This window comes from Stylophora pistillata, chromosome 4 (genome assembly GCF_964205215.1).
Source record: "Stylophora pistillata chromosome 4, jaStyPist1.2, whole genome shotgun sequence".
Lineage (NCBI taxonomy): Eukaryota > Metazoa > Cnidaria > Anthozoa > Scleractinia > Pocilloporidae > Stylophora > Stylophora pistillata.
In genome coordinates, this window is record NC_142522.1 from 37013452 (window position 1) to 37033451 (window position 20000).

At 40.5% G+C, this 20000-nt stretch overlaps 2 protein-coding genes across 8 annotated transcripts in view; both read left to right on the forward strand.

Moving 5' to 3' along the window:
- The first annotated feature begins 2847 nt into the window (after positions 1–2847).
- On the forward strand, positions 2848–17262 carry LOC111328842 (basigin). 7 transcript variants are annotated; one of them, XM_088758696.1, is made up of 9 exons: positions 2848–3560; positions 4312–4352; positions 6533–6626; positions 8170–8379; positions 9331–9483; positions 9838–10146; positions 11989–12156; positions 16157–16330; positions 16582–17262. In XM_088758696.1, the coding sequence occupies exons 3-9, from the start codon at positions 6563–6565 to the stop codon at positions 16701–16703; spliced, it is 1200 nt and encodes a 399-aa protein (XP_088614822.1). In that variant the 5' UTR covers positions 2848–3560; positions 4312–4352; positions 6533–6562; the 3' UTR covers positions 16704–17262. The 7 variants fall into 7 exon arrangements, with proteins under 7 accessions (XP_088614822.1, XP_088614824.1, XP_088614820.1 ...); XM_088758694.1 differs by having other exon boundaries at positions 2849–3560; positions 4278–4352; positions 6452–6626; XM_088758693.1 differs by having other exon boundaries at positions 2849–3560; positions 4278–4352.
- Positions 17263–18684: 1422 nt separating this feature from the next.
- Positions 18685–20000, forward strand: part of LOC148733563 (neuroplastin-like) — a 12812-nt gene continuing 11496 nt past the window's right edge. The window contains exon 1 of the mRNA XM_088758700.1: positions 18685–18938. Within this exon, the coding sequence (XP_088614826.1) occupies positions 18875–18938 (64 nt within the window). The 5' untranslated portion in view covers positions 18685–18874. The remainder of the gene's footprint in view (positions 18939–20000) is intronic.

Sequence of the window (20000 nt, forward strand, 5' to 3'; positions counted from 1 at the left end):
GCGCTAACCTCCTTTGATCGCCCTTTATCTTTCTGTGTGTTGTGCATAAGACTTATCGTTAGCTCTGCCGCGCTGTGAGACCGGAACAACCCCCTATGACGACCATTTGCACGGCTTTATTTTTCGACCCCTTCCTTTTTTTTTCAGGAAAATACTGAGCTTCACCTTTCGCGTTTTGACTGTTTATAAAGTACTGTTTACACGGCACCTCTTGGTACGTGCCGACAGTTTTGCAAAGGGTCAAGAAGAGACGACCAAAACACAAATATAATGTTACTTTGTCCAACGAACACAGGTTTCGATTCTTTCATTATTTTGGCTACTTTTTTGTCAAGTTTTACACCACGGCGTTAATGAGTAGATTAGAATTACAAAGATGGCAAACAGTGCGCTAAAAATTTGTCGGTGTTTGTTTATTTTATTTTTTGTTCCTTTTTGTACTGAATGGCTTTGCCTGAATGTTTGATTTGTTGCACGATACCTCTAAAACTTGCGCTTGGGAGAGCTCACCTTTTCCTCATTGGACATAAGGAAAGAGAAAAATTCAGTAATATTTCTGACTATCGGAAAAACGGATGAGAAAATTATCTACCGAGATGCCATTCCCCCAAAAAATACAAATGATCGCGTGAAAATAAATGTAGCATTTTAATTTTATATTCGTATCCGCACACTTGAACGTTTAGTGTTTGATCTTTTTGGATGACATGAATATAACAGAGAGTTGATAGTTGGAGAAGTCTGAATGTTGGGTCTCGTTTCTTCACCTTTAAGTCTTTTTATTGCATGGTTTATCAGTCAACTAATGCAAGGAAGGAACCGAAAATAAGCTATGTTTCTAAGTCTTGGAATATTATGCAAAGCAATTGATGTGAATATTTATGAAGGTGTTTTTGTTTGACTGTCCAATTTTTTTTTTTTTTTTTTTTTTTTTAACTATTGGGCAATCTTCCTATGCAAATCATATCATTCACATGCAATTTTTTTCTTAACTGCAATCAGTGAGTCATTGAGTGATCTCTTTTGTTTTCGATGTGAGGCATATAGCTAACAAGCTGCAAATGCTGTGTTCACGAATGTTCGTGTCACCGAACATCTCCCTCTCAGTCTGTGGGTTCTATCAGTGTTTACATAAACCGGCTTGCAGTACAGCGTGCGCTCGCAATCCCTTACATGACGAATTTCAAATGCAATCAAGTGTTCTTTTTTTTTTTTTTTAACGATTTCCAGTTCCTCAACCGACATACAACGCCAGAACTACTACCACATGCAACCCCAGGTAACTAACTTCTTACAGTTACCTTGCAAGTAGTAGGTTCTTTCTTTGCCAAACGAGACACAAACCATTGCAAAAAAAATACCTTTCTCTAGTTCTGTATTGTCCGCCCACAGAATCGTGGACAAGAAAAAAATTAAACCGGTTAAACCAGTTTGCATCGGGTTGAGCATGCCCTCACCCACACCGTTGTTGCGTTGGAGCGGGTCCGGCTGCCGTAATTAGAGTGAAATTTTGCTTGATGCTTTCGAGGGGTTGGAATCGATTGATCGCTGACAAAATAAAAGTGCAAGTGTTTTTTTTTTTTTTTTTTTTTTTTAACATCTTCTCAAGAAAAGCTTCCCGGAGATGCAGAAGTCGGCTTTGGAACTAACGGGAATTATTCCGTCGCGTTGCATCAAATGCGTGTGATGCGACGTTCTACGGAAACGGCCGAAAGTAATCCAAAAAATATAAGCTTTTCTTTGCCGGCTCGCAGCCGTTTGTTCATTACGATAATGATAATTACATCAGCGCTGTCTTAAGGGTTGTAGGATCTGCTACAAGCCTACGGACGAGCAAAGATCCAGATAAAAAAAAAAAAGCGATGAATTAACGAGTGAAAAGATAGTTCGTTAACTAATAGCATGCCTACCACGCTCCCTTTTCTGCGCCGGGGCATGGGACAAAAGCGAGCTAAAAAAAACAACAACAAACAGAAGGCGATGTACCTCATGCCCTCGCGCGGATCTCGCTCCACCCACACCTCTCCCGATTACATGTTATGAAGCAGAAGGATAGTTCACAGACGATTTTCGGGTCGAATCATGCGAAGCCCGAGTCAGAAGAATGACTTTTTTTAAACTGGAATGACTTGAAGGAAAAAATCAATAGATGATCATTTTGATTTTTCGCGAAGTTCAGTAGAATTGACTCATCGATAGTGACTGATTGTGTGAATTTAGGGACGAACGACTGAAAAATGACTGCCCGAACAAACGATTATCAATCGATCATTATAAAGGTAGAGAATTAGCGATTTCTAATGATATCTATTTCTTCAGTGGTCAGAATTATAAATGGATCATTCGCAATACTGAACTACCAGTCACGTAGAACAAATGACAGTTCACACTCTTCTTTCGTTCTGAAGTTTACACGTCATTTTCAGAATAGCCGTGTTAGACTGTTTCTAAAATAGAGATAAAGTTGCGCCTAAAAATTCAGTTCCAGAAGATAGACGATCAAAAGCAGAGAGGAGTTTAGACCCTGCTACGATGGCAAGACAATGACGGGATAAATGAGTGCCTTGGCTCACCTCTTCATACTACCGTCTTTGGTAGTCCTAAATTTGACTCTTTGCTTTTTTCCGCCATCTGCTCGTTCAAGATAATCGTGCTCAAGCAGGGATTTTGCTTGATCTATCAGGGAGAAAGAAGCGTACTTTCACGGAGGGTTGAATTGCACATCTCGCCATATCACACCGTTCTTGACCTTTATCTCTACTTCTCTACTTATCACATTTCAGGCACGTGAGCGTCAATGACTGCTTTGTGACCTTTCAATGAATAGCCATTCTTGTGTTCGCTTTTAGTCATATTATTATTAGCAACATGGGAATAGAACTGCGTAAGGTGGCGTGGTTTGGGTTGTAGATATCTTCACAAAGCTTCCCACCGGGTAGAAGGTTTTTCATTAGGGAGGAAGGAGATGGCATCACATTAAGTCTAACACTCTTCCCTCTCTCCCAGCCCCCCTCCCTCTTCGCGGCTCCTTCCTCGGGTAATGTCGGGAAAAGAAAAGAGGAATGCCACGTAGTACTTTCGTTATTCTTCACTGACAGAGAATAATGGAGGTGATGGAGGCAGAATGACGAGTGACGATGTGCGGATGATGGGTAATGGGCTTATGCGTGCCTTGGGATAGAGCAGGGATACGTTTATGGAAAAGATGACTGAAAAAAAAAAACTGAATTGAACACGCAATACTTGGTTGTTGACAGCCAGAAACAAAGTTCACTGTTCAAAGAGCAGGCCTCTTGTGTGTAAAAAGCCTTGGAATGAAATTGTTAAGGGACTATTTTTGAATGAGGATAGCATAGTTAATTTTTACTCAACCTCAAACTGAACTTTAGACTAAAGGAGAGAGGAAAGAGTATATCGAGGCATTTAATAAGCTCGAGACAATTTTTTGTCGTCCGTGTTCATAAATTGCTCAGCTGACTTGGAAGGTAGAAGCCCCTGCAACTAAAGCACTGGTTGCGGTTGATTGGAATCACGCGAGTCAGGAAACAGGAAATTTTAAGGTAATGTTTGAAACATCATGACGTCAATATTGGTATGCGATATTGTTATCGAAAAATGTCTTTTAAAACATTTAGGTCTCCCCTCTGCCATGCCATGAAGTGACGTCTACAACCGGGATCGATTTTAAGGGTACCGGAAGACGGCATTGAAACTTTATTATACTTGGGGGTTAATCATTCCTCAGAGATTGCTCTAAAAGAGCAGCATGAACACGAAGTGGTCTTGAAGACGTGTTCCTCAGAGTGTTGCTCAGAGTGTCATTCGTCAGATGCGTTTCTTTAATTTGTTCAACATTCATCCGATGCTGGATTCTTCCTACGTTTGCCTCGTGTCAACCGGCAAAATGAATATTTATTGAGCTTTAATTTTTTTTACATTTGCTTGCTTGTTCTTGAGTTTTTTTCCTCGTTGTCACGCGGTTGAGTTAGAGATGCGACCTTTAAACTCAGTCCTTACCTAATTGTTACTTAGTCTAGCCATATCCAGTCCGTGTGAGACAGTTCTTAGTGAAAGGGATGAAAAATGGCGGTGGATAAAGATTGGTGTCGTTTGTTTTCGATATTTTCAGTTTGACGCATGGATTTTACGTTGCTCTGCGTCTGTCAGTAATAGGTCATGGATTAACTCAAAATGTGGTAAGAAGGAAAAATTGCCTCAAGAGGCCCAGCCAACGTTATGTCATCTTTTGACGTTATCTGTGAACTTTTACTTTACAGACCCACGGAAACGCGAGATATTTTTGTTCTTTAGGATAAAGAAGACAACTGTTGTAAAATGGTGACGTCAGTTATGTGAGTTATGAGATCGAGTTACATTATAATTGCCAAATGCCGCGTAAATACTGGGGCGGATCCAAGGGGGGTTCGGGTGGTTCGGTCGAACCCCCTAAATTTTCCCTCAAATTGCTGGAAATCATGTTTCCGAAGACCCAATTTTCAAAATCTCCCGGGGGAGCATGCCCTCGGACAATTCTCCGAACCCCCCTTAACTTAATCCTGGATCCGCCCCTGAAATAATTATCATATAGGTACAGAAATGTTTATAAGCAGCCTAGAAGCTGAAAAAAAAAAAGACAGATTTTTTTTAGCGCCAAACACACTATGTTAAGTTTTTCCTTGCTTCAGTACGGTTGGCCAAAATCCGGGATCATACGTCTGTGAGGGAAAGTGATTGATGTTTATTATCTATTTTTTTCTCAGCTTAAAAATATATGTTATCATGAGTTCGTGTTAAAATTTCCAAATATCACCCAGCTACTAATCGTCGTTCCTAGGATAGTTACACATTAAATGCTGATAACCAGCGCAAAGACTAAAGGAAGAGGACACATTTTTACAGCGTCAAAATAGACTATGTATTGTATTTCCTTGTTTCCGTAAAGCTGGCCAGTTACAGGATCATACAGTCACCTGTGAGTAGGCTTTGGTAGATTGTGCTCGAAAAAAAAGCATATTATGCATATTATATGTTTTAGATATTATGCCAAAATTATGCTACTTTCTGAAAATTATGCTCTCTGTCACCTAAATTATGCTATTTATATTTTACACTGATTTTGAGGAAAATAAAGATCATCAGTGGCTTAACTCTATCAATTTTGACTTTAATGAACATTCAAATAGTCCACCTTCCAGTCTTACAGTCTTTAGCATCGCAAATACGCATGTGCGCACCTCGAAAAGCCAAATGATTAACAAATGATACAAATGATACGTTCTCTAGAGATTAAAGCTCTCGGTACGGCACTGGAAGTGCTTGAAGTGGTGGAAGTGGATGTACTCGAGGACGACGCCATCTTTGATCTGAGGCCTGAGGGGCCGAGCCGCCGTGCCATAAGCGTGGTGGCCTGAGTCTCAGTCTTATGCACATGGTGACCTCTGCCGCCTGCCGGACCATATTTGACCATGGGCCTTAGCACAGACCTCAATATTTTCCAAAAACAATACAAAAATAGAATACAAACTGAATTATTCTAGAGCTATGTTTTTTTTTTTTGTTTTCAACGCATAAAACCTCGGATTATGCCAGCAGTGCTAAACTGAAATAAAAGCTGAAAATAATGTTCCTTTTGCTGAATTATGCTTAAAATTATGCCAGAACAATCTACCAAAGCCTACCTGTGAGGGAGGAAAGTGGGTCGGGGGGGGGGTTTGCGCAGTGTCGAAACCATCTCTAGTGCCCGGGTTATTAGGAGCTCATGTATTACATAATTATCTGCTCCCTTCACAAAGAAGCTACGGCTTTGGGAACCCTCCCCCCACACCCCCCCCCTGCCCTCACTATCCTCATTAAGAATGACGCTCTGCCCGGATGCACTAAGAATTATAATCATGTCAACAAAAACTTGGCAAAAAACTTAGGCAGATACTTTTAACGAGGCTGAAAGAGTACCTTCCAAATGATGTAAATACATTTAGAAACTTAGAAATTGTTAAGCCAACTCGGAATCTGTTTAACATCGCTATTCAACCAATGGAAATGAAACCTAAAACATTATTATACACATTCCATGGTAGTTTTGTCAAGATTGTTGTCATACAAATTTGCATGTTCTACCCTTTGCTCTGACATGTCGACACATCAAGGGGCTGATATCGCCATTTATCGCTGTATAATTATGCGTCTCTCTGATTGGATAAAATTGGACCTTAGCATGTTAATGGTCATATAAAAAGGTGGTCATGGGATTGATTAACAAGGAAAAATTCGAGAGCGGTTAAGAAGGGGGAAAATCTACGAGGATTGCTTGTGACGAACAAAATCGGAAAGGTTGTAATAAGAACCATGACCTTACTCTCGAAATTTCCGGCTTTCTGGGAAAATAAAGGATTCGTGACTAACGAGAATGGAAAAGGTAGAAATAATGGTTTCCATTGGTTACTTGTATCAGGTAGAAAAGTGACATGGAAGCAGCTGTTTGTTTGCGGCCATCTCGTGACTCGTGACTTTTCCGTTCATGTGATTTTCTCAGAAAAAACTAGTCACAACGGGAGCGAGTAACATGGCTGATGTAGCGAGAATTCTGCTTCTTTCTGTGTCGATTTGGCTGGTACAAAGTGTTCGAGGTAAGTTTATGTAGGTAACAAGAACTCTAAAAAACTATGGTATTGTAGTGGGTACAGTTATTGATAAAAAATTCCTGAGAAATTTGTCAGATAAAACTAAGATGTTGATTATAATTTCAAATTACCAAAATCACAAGGTATAATTACACGCCCGTCTAACGCCGCCGGTAGAGACCCTTCAACACCGTTTATGGAAAAAAATTAGTAAAACCCCTGAAGATGGAGTCTGCGTAGAAAACTAAGTCTTCAACAAAGGTATCAATATTGTTTCGTTATCATATACTCAAGCAGTTCTAATAAGTATTAGAACATAGCTAGCAGAGTCGCGCAATTTAATTCATTATACGTGAGCGTGCTCAAAATCCCGATAGTGCACGCTGATAACGTCAGCAAATCCGACTTCGCCAGAACTTTTTTTTTCGCGCGAGCGGCCATTGTTAGTGCGGGGAAAAATAATATACTTCGCGACAATAATGGATACAAACAAAAACTCGGCCTATTAGTCCGAAAACGAAGACAATGTTTCGACCTTTTCCCTTGGGCTAGAGCTCTTAAATGAGGCAGAAAGAGAGAAAAACAAAGGAAAAGGAGACTCGGAAACAGCGCCGTCACGATTCGCTTCAACTGATATTGTTGTCCGTTTTTCGCGTCGGATTTGATGCACAATTCCACCGGCTATGTTCTAAAACAATTGGTTCATGCTTTCAGCTGTGCACTATCGAGTTATGGAGCACGTGGGAAGTTTGGAGAGCACTCAAGAGGCTAGAGTTTCCCTCGGCTATCGCCTCGGGCAACTCTTACGCTTCTTTCGTGCTCTCCAAACTTCCCGCGTGCTCCATAACTCGATAGTGCACGCTAAAGCATGAACCAATTGTTAAATAAAAATTGTGCGCAATCGTAAAATCTGTGACCTTTTTTCCATTAGAAACATATGTTAAAAAAAACCAATTTTTCCAGGTTTTCGTGACCAAGAGGAAAAAAATATTTGTTAGATTTTACCCAACGAGCGTTGAAATAATCCATCATTAGAAAAATTAAGCGTGACTGAGCTTGACAGCAAACATTATATATCAGATGACTGCAACGGAAAGAATTAAACGATTAGCCGTAAAATGGCTAAAATTTTAATCAAAAGCCGTGGAAGCCATCACCCCATTGAGACCCTCTTCGCCACCTTTTAATAACGTTTGGTCAGAGTGGATGTCTTTTAAGAGCAATATTATGAGAGATAAGAAAGATATGGCACCCAAAGCCGTGATAAACGCATTTGGTGCGACATATTATCTCGGGAAAGGTCATGCCCTCCTCCTTCCCAAGCACCATAAAAACCTGTGTAAAACGTACTTTTTGAGACTCACCAGGGTTTGTCCATCCCTTTTCTTCAACCTTTTACTCTCAAACTTGCCATCGGCCGCATTAGATTGCCGTATGTTCTTTCCAGTAGCCTCGTTGAATAAACATGTCACAAATTAAAATAAGAAAAATCTGTGAAAGGAAGTATTTTTTCACCTAGATCAAGGGTTCATTTTCTCTAATCTTTCAGGTGCGAATGACGTTGAAATCGTCGAGCCTCGACCAAAAAGCGTCTATGCTTTTGAGTTTGACTCAGCCAACGTAACATGTGTCGCTTTGAGTTCCTCTGGTACAAATGAGACTCTGAACATCAGGTTTATGAGAAGAGACGATTTTTTTGACCTTCATGAACTAAAAGAAGATAAGAATGTGTTCTTCAAGAGCCAAATTCAACAAGAAGGTGGGTAAGGTGACAGTTTTCTTGTTTCATAGTCAAGAATCTGTGTCCCCTTCTGATGGACGACGCGATGAACTTAATGTTAGTACGCTGGACTCTGAAATAATGGAGGTTAGAGTCTTTTCTGTGTAATCATATCTATGACAAACTGATTACGCGCGCCTGATTGGCTGAAAACGAGGGCATTTCAACGGTAAGTTTCGCCAAAAATTTACGCGCGTCTTAGTGGCTGAAAACGAGTGCATTTCATATGCAATGAAAACGAAAAAATTACGCGCGTCTGATTGCCTGAAAACGAGTGTATTTTACATGTAAAACGGGTGCAAAATTGAAACACGAGTGCAAATTACAGATATATAGCACGCACGCGCTGTCAAAATTTCGTCTGTCTTAACGATCTTTTAAATGTTTCAAAGACTACGAATTGCACTCGCTCTACGGGCTCGTGCGATTTTGTTGTCTTTGACTTTGCTGTCTCGCGCTTATAAACACCAAACTGCACTCGAAATCGTGTCATTACCTATACTTATTGGTTACCTGGGCAAAATACCTTGATAGCTTTATTTTTCCCCAATCCTCACCCCACTTCTCATGAACTTCTTCCGGGAGTGTATATTGGTTCCGCCGGGCTAATAGCTCATGCGATGGGTGAGTGGAAAAAATGCTTGCTGCTTGATGCTACGGAAAGCAGAATATCGAACAAGCCCTAGCAATGGAGTAACTTGTCAAATATTGCATTAATTTCGAAAAAACCGGAAGAAAAGATGGCGGGGCAGCGGGGTCGCTCTTTCCGGGCGGGAAGACAACGAAATGTTGGCGGGGAGGAGGATGAAACATTTTTTCTTACGGGTTGGGAAAAGAAAAATTGTTAATGATATGCGGTTTAAGGCCCTGTCTCATAAAATGAAAGAAAAACTGTGGCAAATTTTGACGTTTTGAATATTTTGTTTGCAGGTGAAAACAAAAAGCTTTTTCGCACCATGGTGATCAAAAATTTAACACGAAAATACGACAGTTCGTACGGTAACCAAGGAGGTTACGAGTGCCATGCGTTTGCAGGAAACAGATCAGTCGATCAGTTTGCCTTCAATGTCTACGCAATCGAAAGTATGTGTTGTGCGCCTGCAATATCATTGTACAACTTAGAAAATTCATTCATTGATGTCATTCTGCTGTCTATCACGGTGGGAGAGATCTATTAACCGTTTTTTTTTTACATTTCGTTTCCATAAATTCATTGCCCCTTTAGATATTTTTAGCCTGCAAATTCGAGGGTGGGGAGAGCAGGAAACTTGATTACGCCCAAATCAACTACTCCTTCTTGCTTCCCTCAAGCGAACAGTTCATGATCTGTTGCTTCCCCTGAATGTCAGTTTCACGCACCAGTCGAAGGAAATTGCTGACATGTCTTCCAATGGTAAGATATTCCAAATAAGGAGTCAACTGTTATTGCGTTCCTAGAGAGCGAAGTTCCTAAAGTCACGGTCACACCGCACGTGCAAGTCCTGAAGAACGATGAGGACCTCACGCTCTTTTGTAACTTAACCAATAGAGGAAGCGATGGAACCGACCTGGAAAACATGTTTTGGTTTAAAGATGGTGTGTTGTTAAACAGTATTCCGATCGGAGAGTCAGAAAAAGTTACTCTTGAGCTCTCACTAAAGATTGGAAGTGTGGGTGTTAAAGATGGAGGAATTTACTCGTGTCTTCTGGGAGTAAAATTGAGAAGAGTTCTGGAACACAATGTGTCGGATGACGCTTTGATTCGCAGTAAGTGTTTTCTAATGTCACAAGCTTAATAAGGTAGACTTCTCGGATCCTTCATGGTGACTTAACTGAAATTCTCAATTATTAATTGATCGCTTTTGTAATACAATTTTACGTTTGTTTCTTCGCCTCCCGGTTAGCTCAATTGGTTAGAGCGCCGGATTGTGTTGTGCGGGAGGTCGACGGTTCGAGCCCCGGCCGGACCAATACTCATGGTCTTAATTAAAATAACTTAGGAGAATTTGTGAAGGTGTAGTCTGATCGTCCGGGTGAGTGTTGTCCAGGACTATTGTCGGTGGTGGTGACTGACGTTTCGACAACCTGTGCGGAAGTCATCATCAGAGTCAAGTGAATGATTGTTGTCAGTAGAATGTTCTTATTCCAGTTCGTGTGAAATGATCGGTTGGTTTTGCCGAGATGTTATTGGCTGTAAGACTCAAGTGACGTAAGTCGGTCGTGATTGGTCTGTTTCGATCTGTCGGTAAAGTTAGGTTGTTCTTTTTCGGTCGTTTGTGATGTTTATGTCGTGAATGAGTCGTTTGTATGCAGCGGGTAGTTGTTGACATCTGTTTAGGGGAGTCTGTTCTAAGTTAGTAAACCAGCTTTCCAGAGTCAGTCGTTGAAAATAGTCAGTGCTGTAGGTTAGGCATTGCGCAGAGTCACAGTCAATGTTGTGGTTGGTAAGGCGATGGTGTTCAGCAATGTGACTGCTGACATCACCTTTTCCTCGTCGCCCGTCTGTGTTCAATCAGTCTTGTTGTGAGGTTTCTGCCAGTCTCACCGATGTAGGAGGCTTGGCAGTCGGAACAATTGATCTTATAAATCGTTCCCTGTCTGTTCCTCGGTTCGTCTTTGTCTTTAACGTTGGTTAGTAACTGACGTAGTGTGGTGATAGGTTTGTGGGCGACGCGGATATTGAAGGGTAGTAAGATGCGCGAGATGTTTTCAGACATGCTGAAAACATCTTACTACCCTTCAATATCCGCGTCGCCCACATCGATCACTTTATTTCCTGGCGCATTCTCTCATCGCACTCACCGTATAACAGCTCAACTAAAAGATGTAACCTCTGCCTCAAAGAAAAATTCCTAATCATCTGCCGGCCCGAACTATCAACACTAAACAAACGTAATGAACTCGTGTCTTCATGCCGCCACAGAAGCAAAGCCCTCCTACGCAACAACTAAACTGTCAATTTCGCGCTGCATAAATTAGACTAGTTAGATCATGCAAATTATATTGTATATAAGCAATGGTAAAGTTTATTCTCATTAAATCCCCTGATGAGTGGGCGACCACGAAACAGGCTTGTAGGGATGAACTTGTAGTTTACTTGTCTTTCCTCCCACAATATATCCATCTATCTCTACATATATATGTATTTATACTTAAATAGAATAAATGTTTAAAAGAAAATTTGCCATGAGCGGGATTTGAACCCACGTCCCCCTGTTACTAGTCAGGTGTGATGACCACTACACTATCAGGACAACCATGCTGGCAACACGGCAATCGAAGATGTGAGTTACGTGATCGGAGACGTGGTCTCCCGGGAAACTTAATTTTCAAGGTGACCGGGTAGGGGAAGCCTATAACCCCACCTGAAACCCAACTAAGGATCTATTAAAGATACACGACCGAAGTCAACTTAGCGGATGACAAAGGAGGATCCAATTACGGATAGGCTCGTGATTTGTAAGCCTCTCTGGTTTTTTCTCTACATCCCACGTGGCTTTATCACGTTATAGAGCCCGAAAACGTGTTCTATTGCTTAAATCTGTTTACTGTTCACGTAATTATGGTTCAAATCTCTCAGAAATGAAATCTTATTTCTCAAATTTTCAGTTGCGACCTGGTTTCCAGGAAAGCATGCTAAGACAAATATGCACAATGTTGAGCAGAAGTCATTCAAAGGTGATAACATGTCTTTTGAGTGTGCAGCCAAAGGCTTTCCTCTAGAGATCGAATGGAAGCTGAAGAAGAAAAACGAGGACACCGTGCAAGCCTGTATAAGTAAGTCTTTCAATTTTAATTCCATCAGTTTTCTTGTTTTTCTTTCTGCGAGCATTGATCAAAGATCAAAACATGATTTTAAAGCTGAATGAAGTTGGAAGTCTGTCAAATTTTAATGCGAGAATCGAGAGAGAGGCTCCCAAGATGTCAAGAAGGGAAAACTTTTTAAAACTTTAACTGTAATTTAATTGGGGCATATTTAACCTCCGACAAATCTCTTTCAGTTATCAACCGTTACATTCAGTGATAAAAAAGGTTTTTAAATCTAAAATCAGTTTAATGAACCGCTTCTTTCTTTTTTTACCATCCTTCATCTTAATTCCCCACAATTTCTGATAACAGATTGTAAACATTTCATATTCTTTTGTTTCTGATCAGTTTTTCTTTTCGTTTTGAAGATTATGTGTTAACAATCAGAACTAGCCCTCATTTAGGCCTCCAGTATTTGAAGACATTATTTGTTTATCTCAGAGTAACTAATAGTTATAAAATCCGCCATAACTATGATATATGTAACCTACGCATCCTTCTCCCTCTCCATTGTTTCGTACCCATGCCCTCCCCAGTTACATGAATAAAGACTGAAAGTTCTAAAGAAACTGTGGTGCTGCGTCGGTGGGGGTAATAAGGTAATTGGTTATATCAGCTAAGATGAAATTTTAAATTGGCCACCGTAACGAATAAAAAACCGAGCTGACGTTTCGAGTATTAGCCCTTCGTCAGAGCGAATGACCAAGGGCTACCGCTCGAAACGTCAGCTTTTTTATTCGTTACGGTGGCCAATTTACTATTTCAACTTAGTTGATATAACCAATTACCTCCACAGTTACGGTTACACGGTAGGATCTGGGATCAAGATTACCCTCTCTCTTGAATGAATGAATGAATGAATGAATGAATGAATGAATGAATGAATGAATGACTAGTTTATTAAACTCTCTGTCAGTAAAGGACCTGAATTATCGAGTGTATTTTACAATCTTAAGGCAACTATTCTCTAAAACTGAAAATTTACGACTATAACAATGATAATAACAACTGAATCATTTAAAAGATTTAAATGTAAAAAAGTCCTCCGTTCTCTTTGTCATACATATCTGAATGTTTCGGAAGAGAGAGTACAGTTGTAATTAGGTGCGTGCAGGAGTGAGCTGGGGAGCAGATGGGTGCAGGAGTGGGCTGGGGAGCAGATGGATGCAGGAGTGGGCTGGGGAGCAGATGGGTGCAGGAGTGGACTGGGGAGCAGATGGGTGCAGGAGTGGGCTGGGGAGCAGATGGGTGCAGCGGGTGGCTGGGGGACTTCATTTTTGCCATGTATTTATAGCACAGGTCTACTCCTCTGTCATCTAGTCTATCTAATTTACCCGCGCTGTAAGGCATAAGCATATGACTCAGCCTTGGGGTAAATTATATTAAGCGCCCTTTTTTGGACTCGCTCTATGGATTCGGACAGATAGGCAGGAATATCCTGCCAGACAGGTACAGCATACTCTAAAACTGGCCGGACGGTGCTAATATATCTTCAGGATGTTAGATTGACACACCCTGGCTCTGTGCAGTACTCTAAGGGAGTATAACCTCTTACAAGCTTTCTTAATAATGTAATCAACATGACAGTTCCACTTCAGGTCACTGTCTATAACATCCTCGGAGACCCAGGGGCTAAGTGGATTTCAAGTTAGGGCATGAAGAGCCCCTGGGGACATTGTCTTACAAGACTAGTTCCAAACGGTCGCAGTCGTTCTGCCATCTGATTGGTGCCAGAAAATCTTTGTGTTTTTCTGCCCAATCAGAGTGAAGTGTGCTTTAGAGTCCTTTCGTGTGTTTTAACACGGCCATATACTAGTAGCCCAGTTGCTCGCCATGTTTATTAGGACCGTGCGACAGAGATTTGCTTGAGGTGAAAAGTTTCAGTCTCGGCACACAACGTAAGAGAAATCGATCAGATTGTCCGCGAAAATCTTACCGGAAATTATACTGAATACTTTCGCAGGTATCACTAGAGAACGTGTTGCGAGGCTTGTATACCACACGATGGTTGCAGTCAATTGATATGTCGCTTTAAACGTTAAACTAGATTTAAGCTTAAATCTTTCTAGATTTTTTGCATAATTTGCTGTGAACTTTGCCAATCCCGTGAAGTTATTTCGTCGCACGGGCCACGCAGGTATGTCGAGCAACTGGCTCTTTCGCCTACGTAGCTTTCTGCTTTCTCTACCCGCCAAAATCTAATCTGAGTAGTAAAGTCGTTCACAATACGGCCAAGGTTGCAGAGAACGTTAAGTTCGTGGACGACCTCTAGCAACTACTAAGAGAAAGCTTAGCTGTGTTTCCGGTTAGCTAATTAAAATCTGAACAAAAACTTATGAACGAGAACATCGTGGGAAGGAGAGATGTTTTCGGGCAGTTACCGAAGGGGTTTGGAAAGAGCTTAATCTTTCGACTGCTATCTAGTGTTGAAATTCTTGAGCTAGGTAGGCCACGGATTCTCTTCTATTCCCTTGGTCATTGTCATTTCACCTCAGTCTGTCGAATTTTGAAGACCAAGTTAAATACCTTTGATCATTGGGAATCGATCCGATGCTGTTTTCAGTGGGAAAAACAAAACCAAAGACCAAGAAATATTGGATGGAAAGGGCGGGTTTGCTTTATTGCAAATGTCAACTTAGTAGTACAGGGTCATCTACCCACATCTAATAAGCAAATGTTTCCACGCTTAGCTTTTCTTTTTTTATCGAGCGAAGATGAGATTAGATTTTGACATGCACAGAAAGTTGCGCAAGTACCAGTTGCTCGACATACCTGCGTGGCCCGTGCGACGAAATAACTTCACGGGATTGGCAAAGTTTCAGTCAAAGCAAATTATGCAAAAAATCTAGAAAGATTTAAGCTTAAATCTCGTTTATCGTTTAAAGCGAAATATCAATGCTTGCAACCATCGTGTGGTATACAAACCTCGCAAACTTTAAAACACGTTATCTGGTGATACCTGCGAAAGTATTCAGTATAATTTCCGGTAAGATTTTCGCGGACAATCTGATCGATTTCTCTTACGTTGTGTGCCGAGACTAAAACTTTTCACTTCAAGCAAATCTCAGTCGCACGGTCCAAACAAACGTAGCGAGCAACTGGGCTACTGGTATATGTCCGTGTTAAAACACACGAAAGGACTCTAAAGCACACTTCACTCTGATTGGGCAGAAAAACACAAAGATTTTCTGGCACCAATCAGATGGCAGAACGACTGCGACCGTTTGGAACTAGTCTTGTAAGACAATGTCCCCAGGGGCTCTTCATGCCCTAACTTGAAATCCACTCAGCCCCTGGGTCTCCGAGGATGTGTCTATAATAACTCCTAAGATCTTATAGGTACTGACACACTGGATGGCGTTGTCGCCAATTAATATAGGGTTAATGAGACAATTAGAGTTGCGTAGAAAATTAATATGCATTTCTTTTCTTATGCATTCCTTTAATTATTCTCTTCAGATCCTGACGATCGCGCTGGTTAGATTCTTTAATTAATTGTCCACTTTCCCTCTTATTGAACACCGGCTACGCCAGCTGTGACAGATAATAATCTTAATTCCTTCTATTGCTATTGCCGCTATTCCAGGTAATCAGCTATCAAATGTCTCAACTGCCATCTCTTCCCCTAACTGCCAAAGTCAAACCCCGACTCTGAACCCACCCCCACCCCCACCCCCACCCCCATCCCCACCCCCACCCCCACCCCCATCCCCACCCCCACCCCCACCCCCATCCCCCCCGTCATCCCTTGAAGACCCTCAACCAGTTCATGGAAATGCCTGCTACTCCAGGGCCTGCTACTATAAATCGCAATAATCTTTATTTTTATCAGAAGTGCATTACCTAGATAATGGGCACCTGCTTTTATGTATTTTTTTTTTTTTTTTTTCATTTTTGCACATGTACCATTGCCTAATCTGTCTGAAAATACCTTTAGAAAATAATAACATTGTATTGTACACTTTGTTAGATGGCACGACAGATGAACGCTACAAAATTCAACGTCGTACTACTCACGACCCCTATGTTCTCACCATATCTGACGTGCAGTACTCTGATCGCGGATTTTACTACTGTTGTCTTCCCTCAAACTGCTCTGATAATGTCAAGGATAACTGTCAACGATTCGTCCTCCGCGTCAGAGGTAAATTAATTCGTTTTTCACAATAATGAACTTACTTCTGTCTTAAAAGTAATTTTCAATTTAGTGTACAAAATTATTCGAGATTGCTTTGGTTTTGGTTTACGTCGCGATGTGATTTGTCCAAAAATCTCGCGCCACTTACTCGACAACAGATTCAGGAGTTCTGGCCATTTGCTGAATGACGGGACAAATAATTTCGGTAAAGTAGAAAAAAAGTCGTTGAAAGCATGTTGTTGTGTTTGGTTTGGCAGATCCTCTTGGTGCGTTGTGGCCAGCTATTGGGATCCTGATTGAAGCCATTGTTCTCTTTGCGATCATCTTCTTTGCTGGGAGAAGAGAGAAGAAGAAAGAGAAACACTTTAAAAGGAACTAACGTCGACATGGGAATCATATCATCCCTTCCAACGCATGACAGTGAGACAGATAAGAACATCATTCCACGCTAGAAAAATAAGTGGAACTCAGAAGAGCGAAGCTGTTCTCAGAAAAGACATAAAACGAAATGCTCGCCAACATAGAAAAGAAAAATAAGAGCGTGGTACCCGATAAAGAATTAGATATTACTTGAGACGCATGAGAAAAATTTTAATGATAATATGTACAATAATAATATAATTTATTAAATATATATTGCGCAAATATCAATAGATCTCGGATCAAAGTTTTTAGAAATTTCTTCTCCAGTGTATTTTGGAATACCTCCCATATCGCTAGACTATTTTGCAATCGATGCTAGTCTTTTTTAGTGTTAATTCTTTTAGAAATATTTCACTTGCGGTGGTTGGTGGTCGAAGATAACCTCATATTTATAATTCGGATAAACCGCGCTTATGAAATAAGCCATCTTTTTTTTTATTGAAACGCAGAGGTGATGGTCACTGGTCACATCGTTTGTAAAATACTGCTTATCAATAAATTGGTGAAGATAATAATTTAGACCCTAAAAATAATCATTCTTAAAGGACTATACGGAGAGCCCTTGAATGGTTATTTATTACAGATGACAATACACTCCCGCACAGGCCTGTTGCGTCAAACAGCCTCAATTTCAAGTCTGTCAGGAGTTTCACCTGGGGCCGAGTTTATCGAAAAGTTTACAGATAAATTTAGGTGCGGCGAACAGTATGGCCGTATTAGAAAAAATTATTCCTCTGTTTCTCACTATTTTTGCAACAGTGAAGGCTCAAGGTAAGGGTGAATGTGTATTAAGAACCCTATAATCATTTACTGGTAGCTACGAAAGAACTTTACTTGTCATGCGAGAGCTTCCGAAACAAATCTCATTGTGCAAATGAAACTTGAGAGCAAAGCGTCAAAAACATGCCGGTTTACTAAATGAGTTCGTGAAGTTAAATTAGTGCATTCACCTTACCGTCGGTTCAAACCTTTGAAGAGAACCGAAGCTTTCGCATAGATGAATTGCGATCTCATAATAAGCATTGTTTTTTCATTTTCTTCTAAGCTTTGTGAGCGTTTAACTGTCGTAATGTACGAATAAATTTCGATCTCTCGATGCAAATTACGAGCTTTCTCTGGCAAAAAAACCACGTGTGTGTGGTTAAAAATGAAAGGCGGTGTCTTGAATCTTCGATGTTGATTTTGAAATTTGCAATCAGAACTTGTCAATAATTCTGGAATAATCTCAAATTTAGGGTGAACTGATCGAAAAATCTTAAAGCGTGACTGAGTGCTAACACCACATACGCAATTGTGTTTGTTCTACAAAATATAGCTTGTTGGCCTTTAGATCGTATACATAAATTTGGAAATGAAAGATGTTTGACGTCGAATTTGTGAAATTAGACAGTGTTTTTATGCGATAGGAATTTTTACGGCGTTACATAAACTTTAAGATATACTATTTGAAAATCACATTTTTTCGCTGAGCTGGAATTCTGAGATTGCAATATTTTTTGTTAAAGCTTTGCTATAGTCTAGCTCAAACTTTTCATCTCGTGATGGATTAAAATACATGGTTGCGATGTGGCAGGGACGATTTTAAAAAACTTTGTTATTAAAAATGATACAACTTGCGATCTTTTTGGATTTGTGTTTGGGCAGTTACTAAATAACAACACCCTATAACAGAATGATCTAGACATTTTTAGGCGCGTTATCCGAACTTGAACAACATATGTTAAAAAGCGTTGTGAATTATTTAGATTGATCTACTTGTGCACTTTGGCTTACAATTTTTTATGCATGATTAAGAGATAGCATAGGTCTAGGTGGTTTTCAACAAATGCTGGTGGACGAACAAAAGAAGCTAATGAGATATCTATTGTTTACGTCCGCGCACATGGCGGCCAGGGCGACCATGGCCGCCACGTTGGCGGCCATGGTCGCCAATAATTTAGACCCTAAAAATAATCATTCTTAAAGGACTATACGGAGAGCCCTTGAATGGTTATTTATTACAGATGACAATACACTCCCGCACAGGCCTGTTGCGTCAAACAGCCTCAATTTCAAGTCTGTCAGGAGTTTCACCTGGGGCCGAGTTTATCGAAAAGTTTACAGATAAATTTAGGTGCGGCGAACAGTATGGCCGTATTAGAAAAAATTATTCCTCTGTTTCTCACTATTTTTGCAACAGTGAAGGCTCAAGGTAAGGGTGAATGTGTATTAAGAACCCTATAATCATTTACTGGTAGCTACGAAAGAACTTTACTTGTCATGCGAGAGCTTCCGAAACAAATCTCATTGTGCAAATGAAACTTGAGAGCAAAGCGTCAAAAACATGCCGGTTTACTAAATGAGTTCGTGAAGTTAAATTAGTGCATTCACCTTACCGTCGGTTCAAACCTTTGAAGAGAACCGAAGCTTTCGCATAGATGAATTGCGATCTCATAATTGCGATCTCATAATAAGACATTTTTGGGCGCGTTATCCGAACTTGAACAACATATGTTAAAAAGCGGTGTGAATTATTTAGATTGATCTACTTGTGCACTTTGGCTTACAATTTTTTATGCATGATTAAGAGATAGCATAGGTCTAGGTGGTTTTCAACCAATCTCTAGAGACAGATAACAATGGTGAAAGGAACAAATGCTGGTGGACGAACAAAAGAAGCTAATGAGATATCTATTGTTTACGTCCGCCAACATGGCGGCCATGGCGACCATGGCGTAACGTGCAAACCACCTATAGTTACATTGTACGTTACAGCTTCGTAAGGTAAAGTATGGGCAAAATCCATTACAGCTTCAAATTAACATCTGACCCCCCCATAAAGAAAAGCACACCGGTTTCTCATTTCTAGCCCTCTTTTCCCCATCCCTATAGCCTTTTGAGTAATGCCAGTTTGGATCTCTTTAAATTTCCTGCAGTGTATGGCATTTTCTGGAGGAGGTGCCTAGGAGATTAGATACAAGTATACATGTATGTGCAATTCCTGCAGTTTAATAGATGTACTCTAAAAAACTATGGTATTGTAGTGGGTACAGTTATTGATAAAAAATTCCTGAGAAATTTGTCAGATAAAACTAAGATGTTGATTATAATTTCAAATTACCAAAATCACAAGGTACAATTACACGCCCGTCTAACGCCGCCGGTAGAGACCCTTCAACACCGTTTATGGAAAAAAATTAGTAAAACCCCTGAAGATGGAGTCTGCGTAGAAAACTAAGTCTTCAGCAAAGGTATCAATATTGTTTCGTTATCA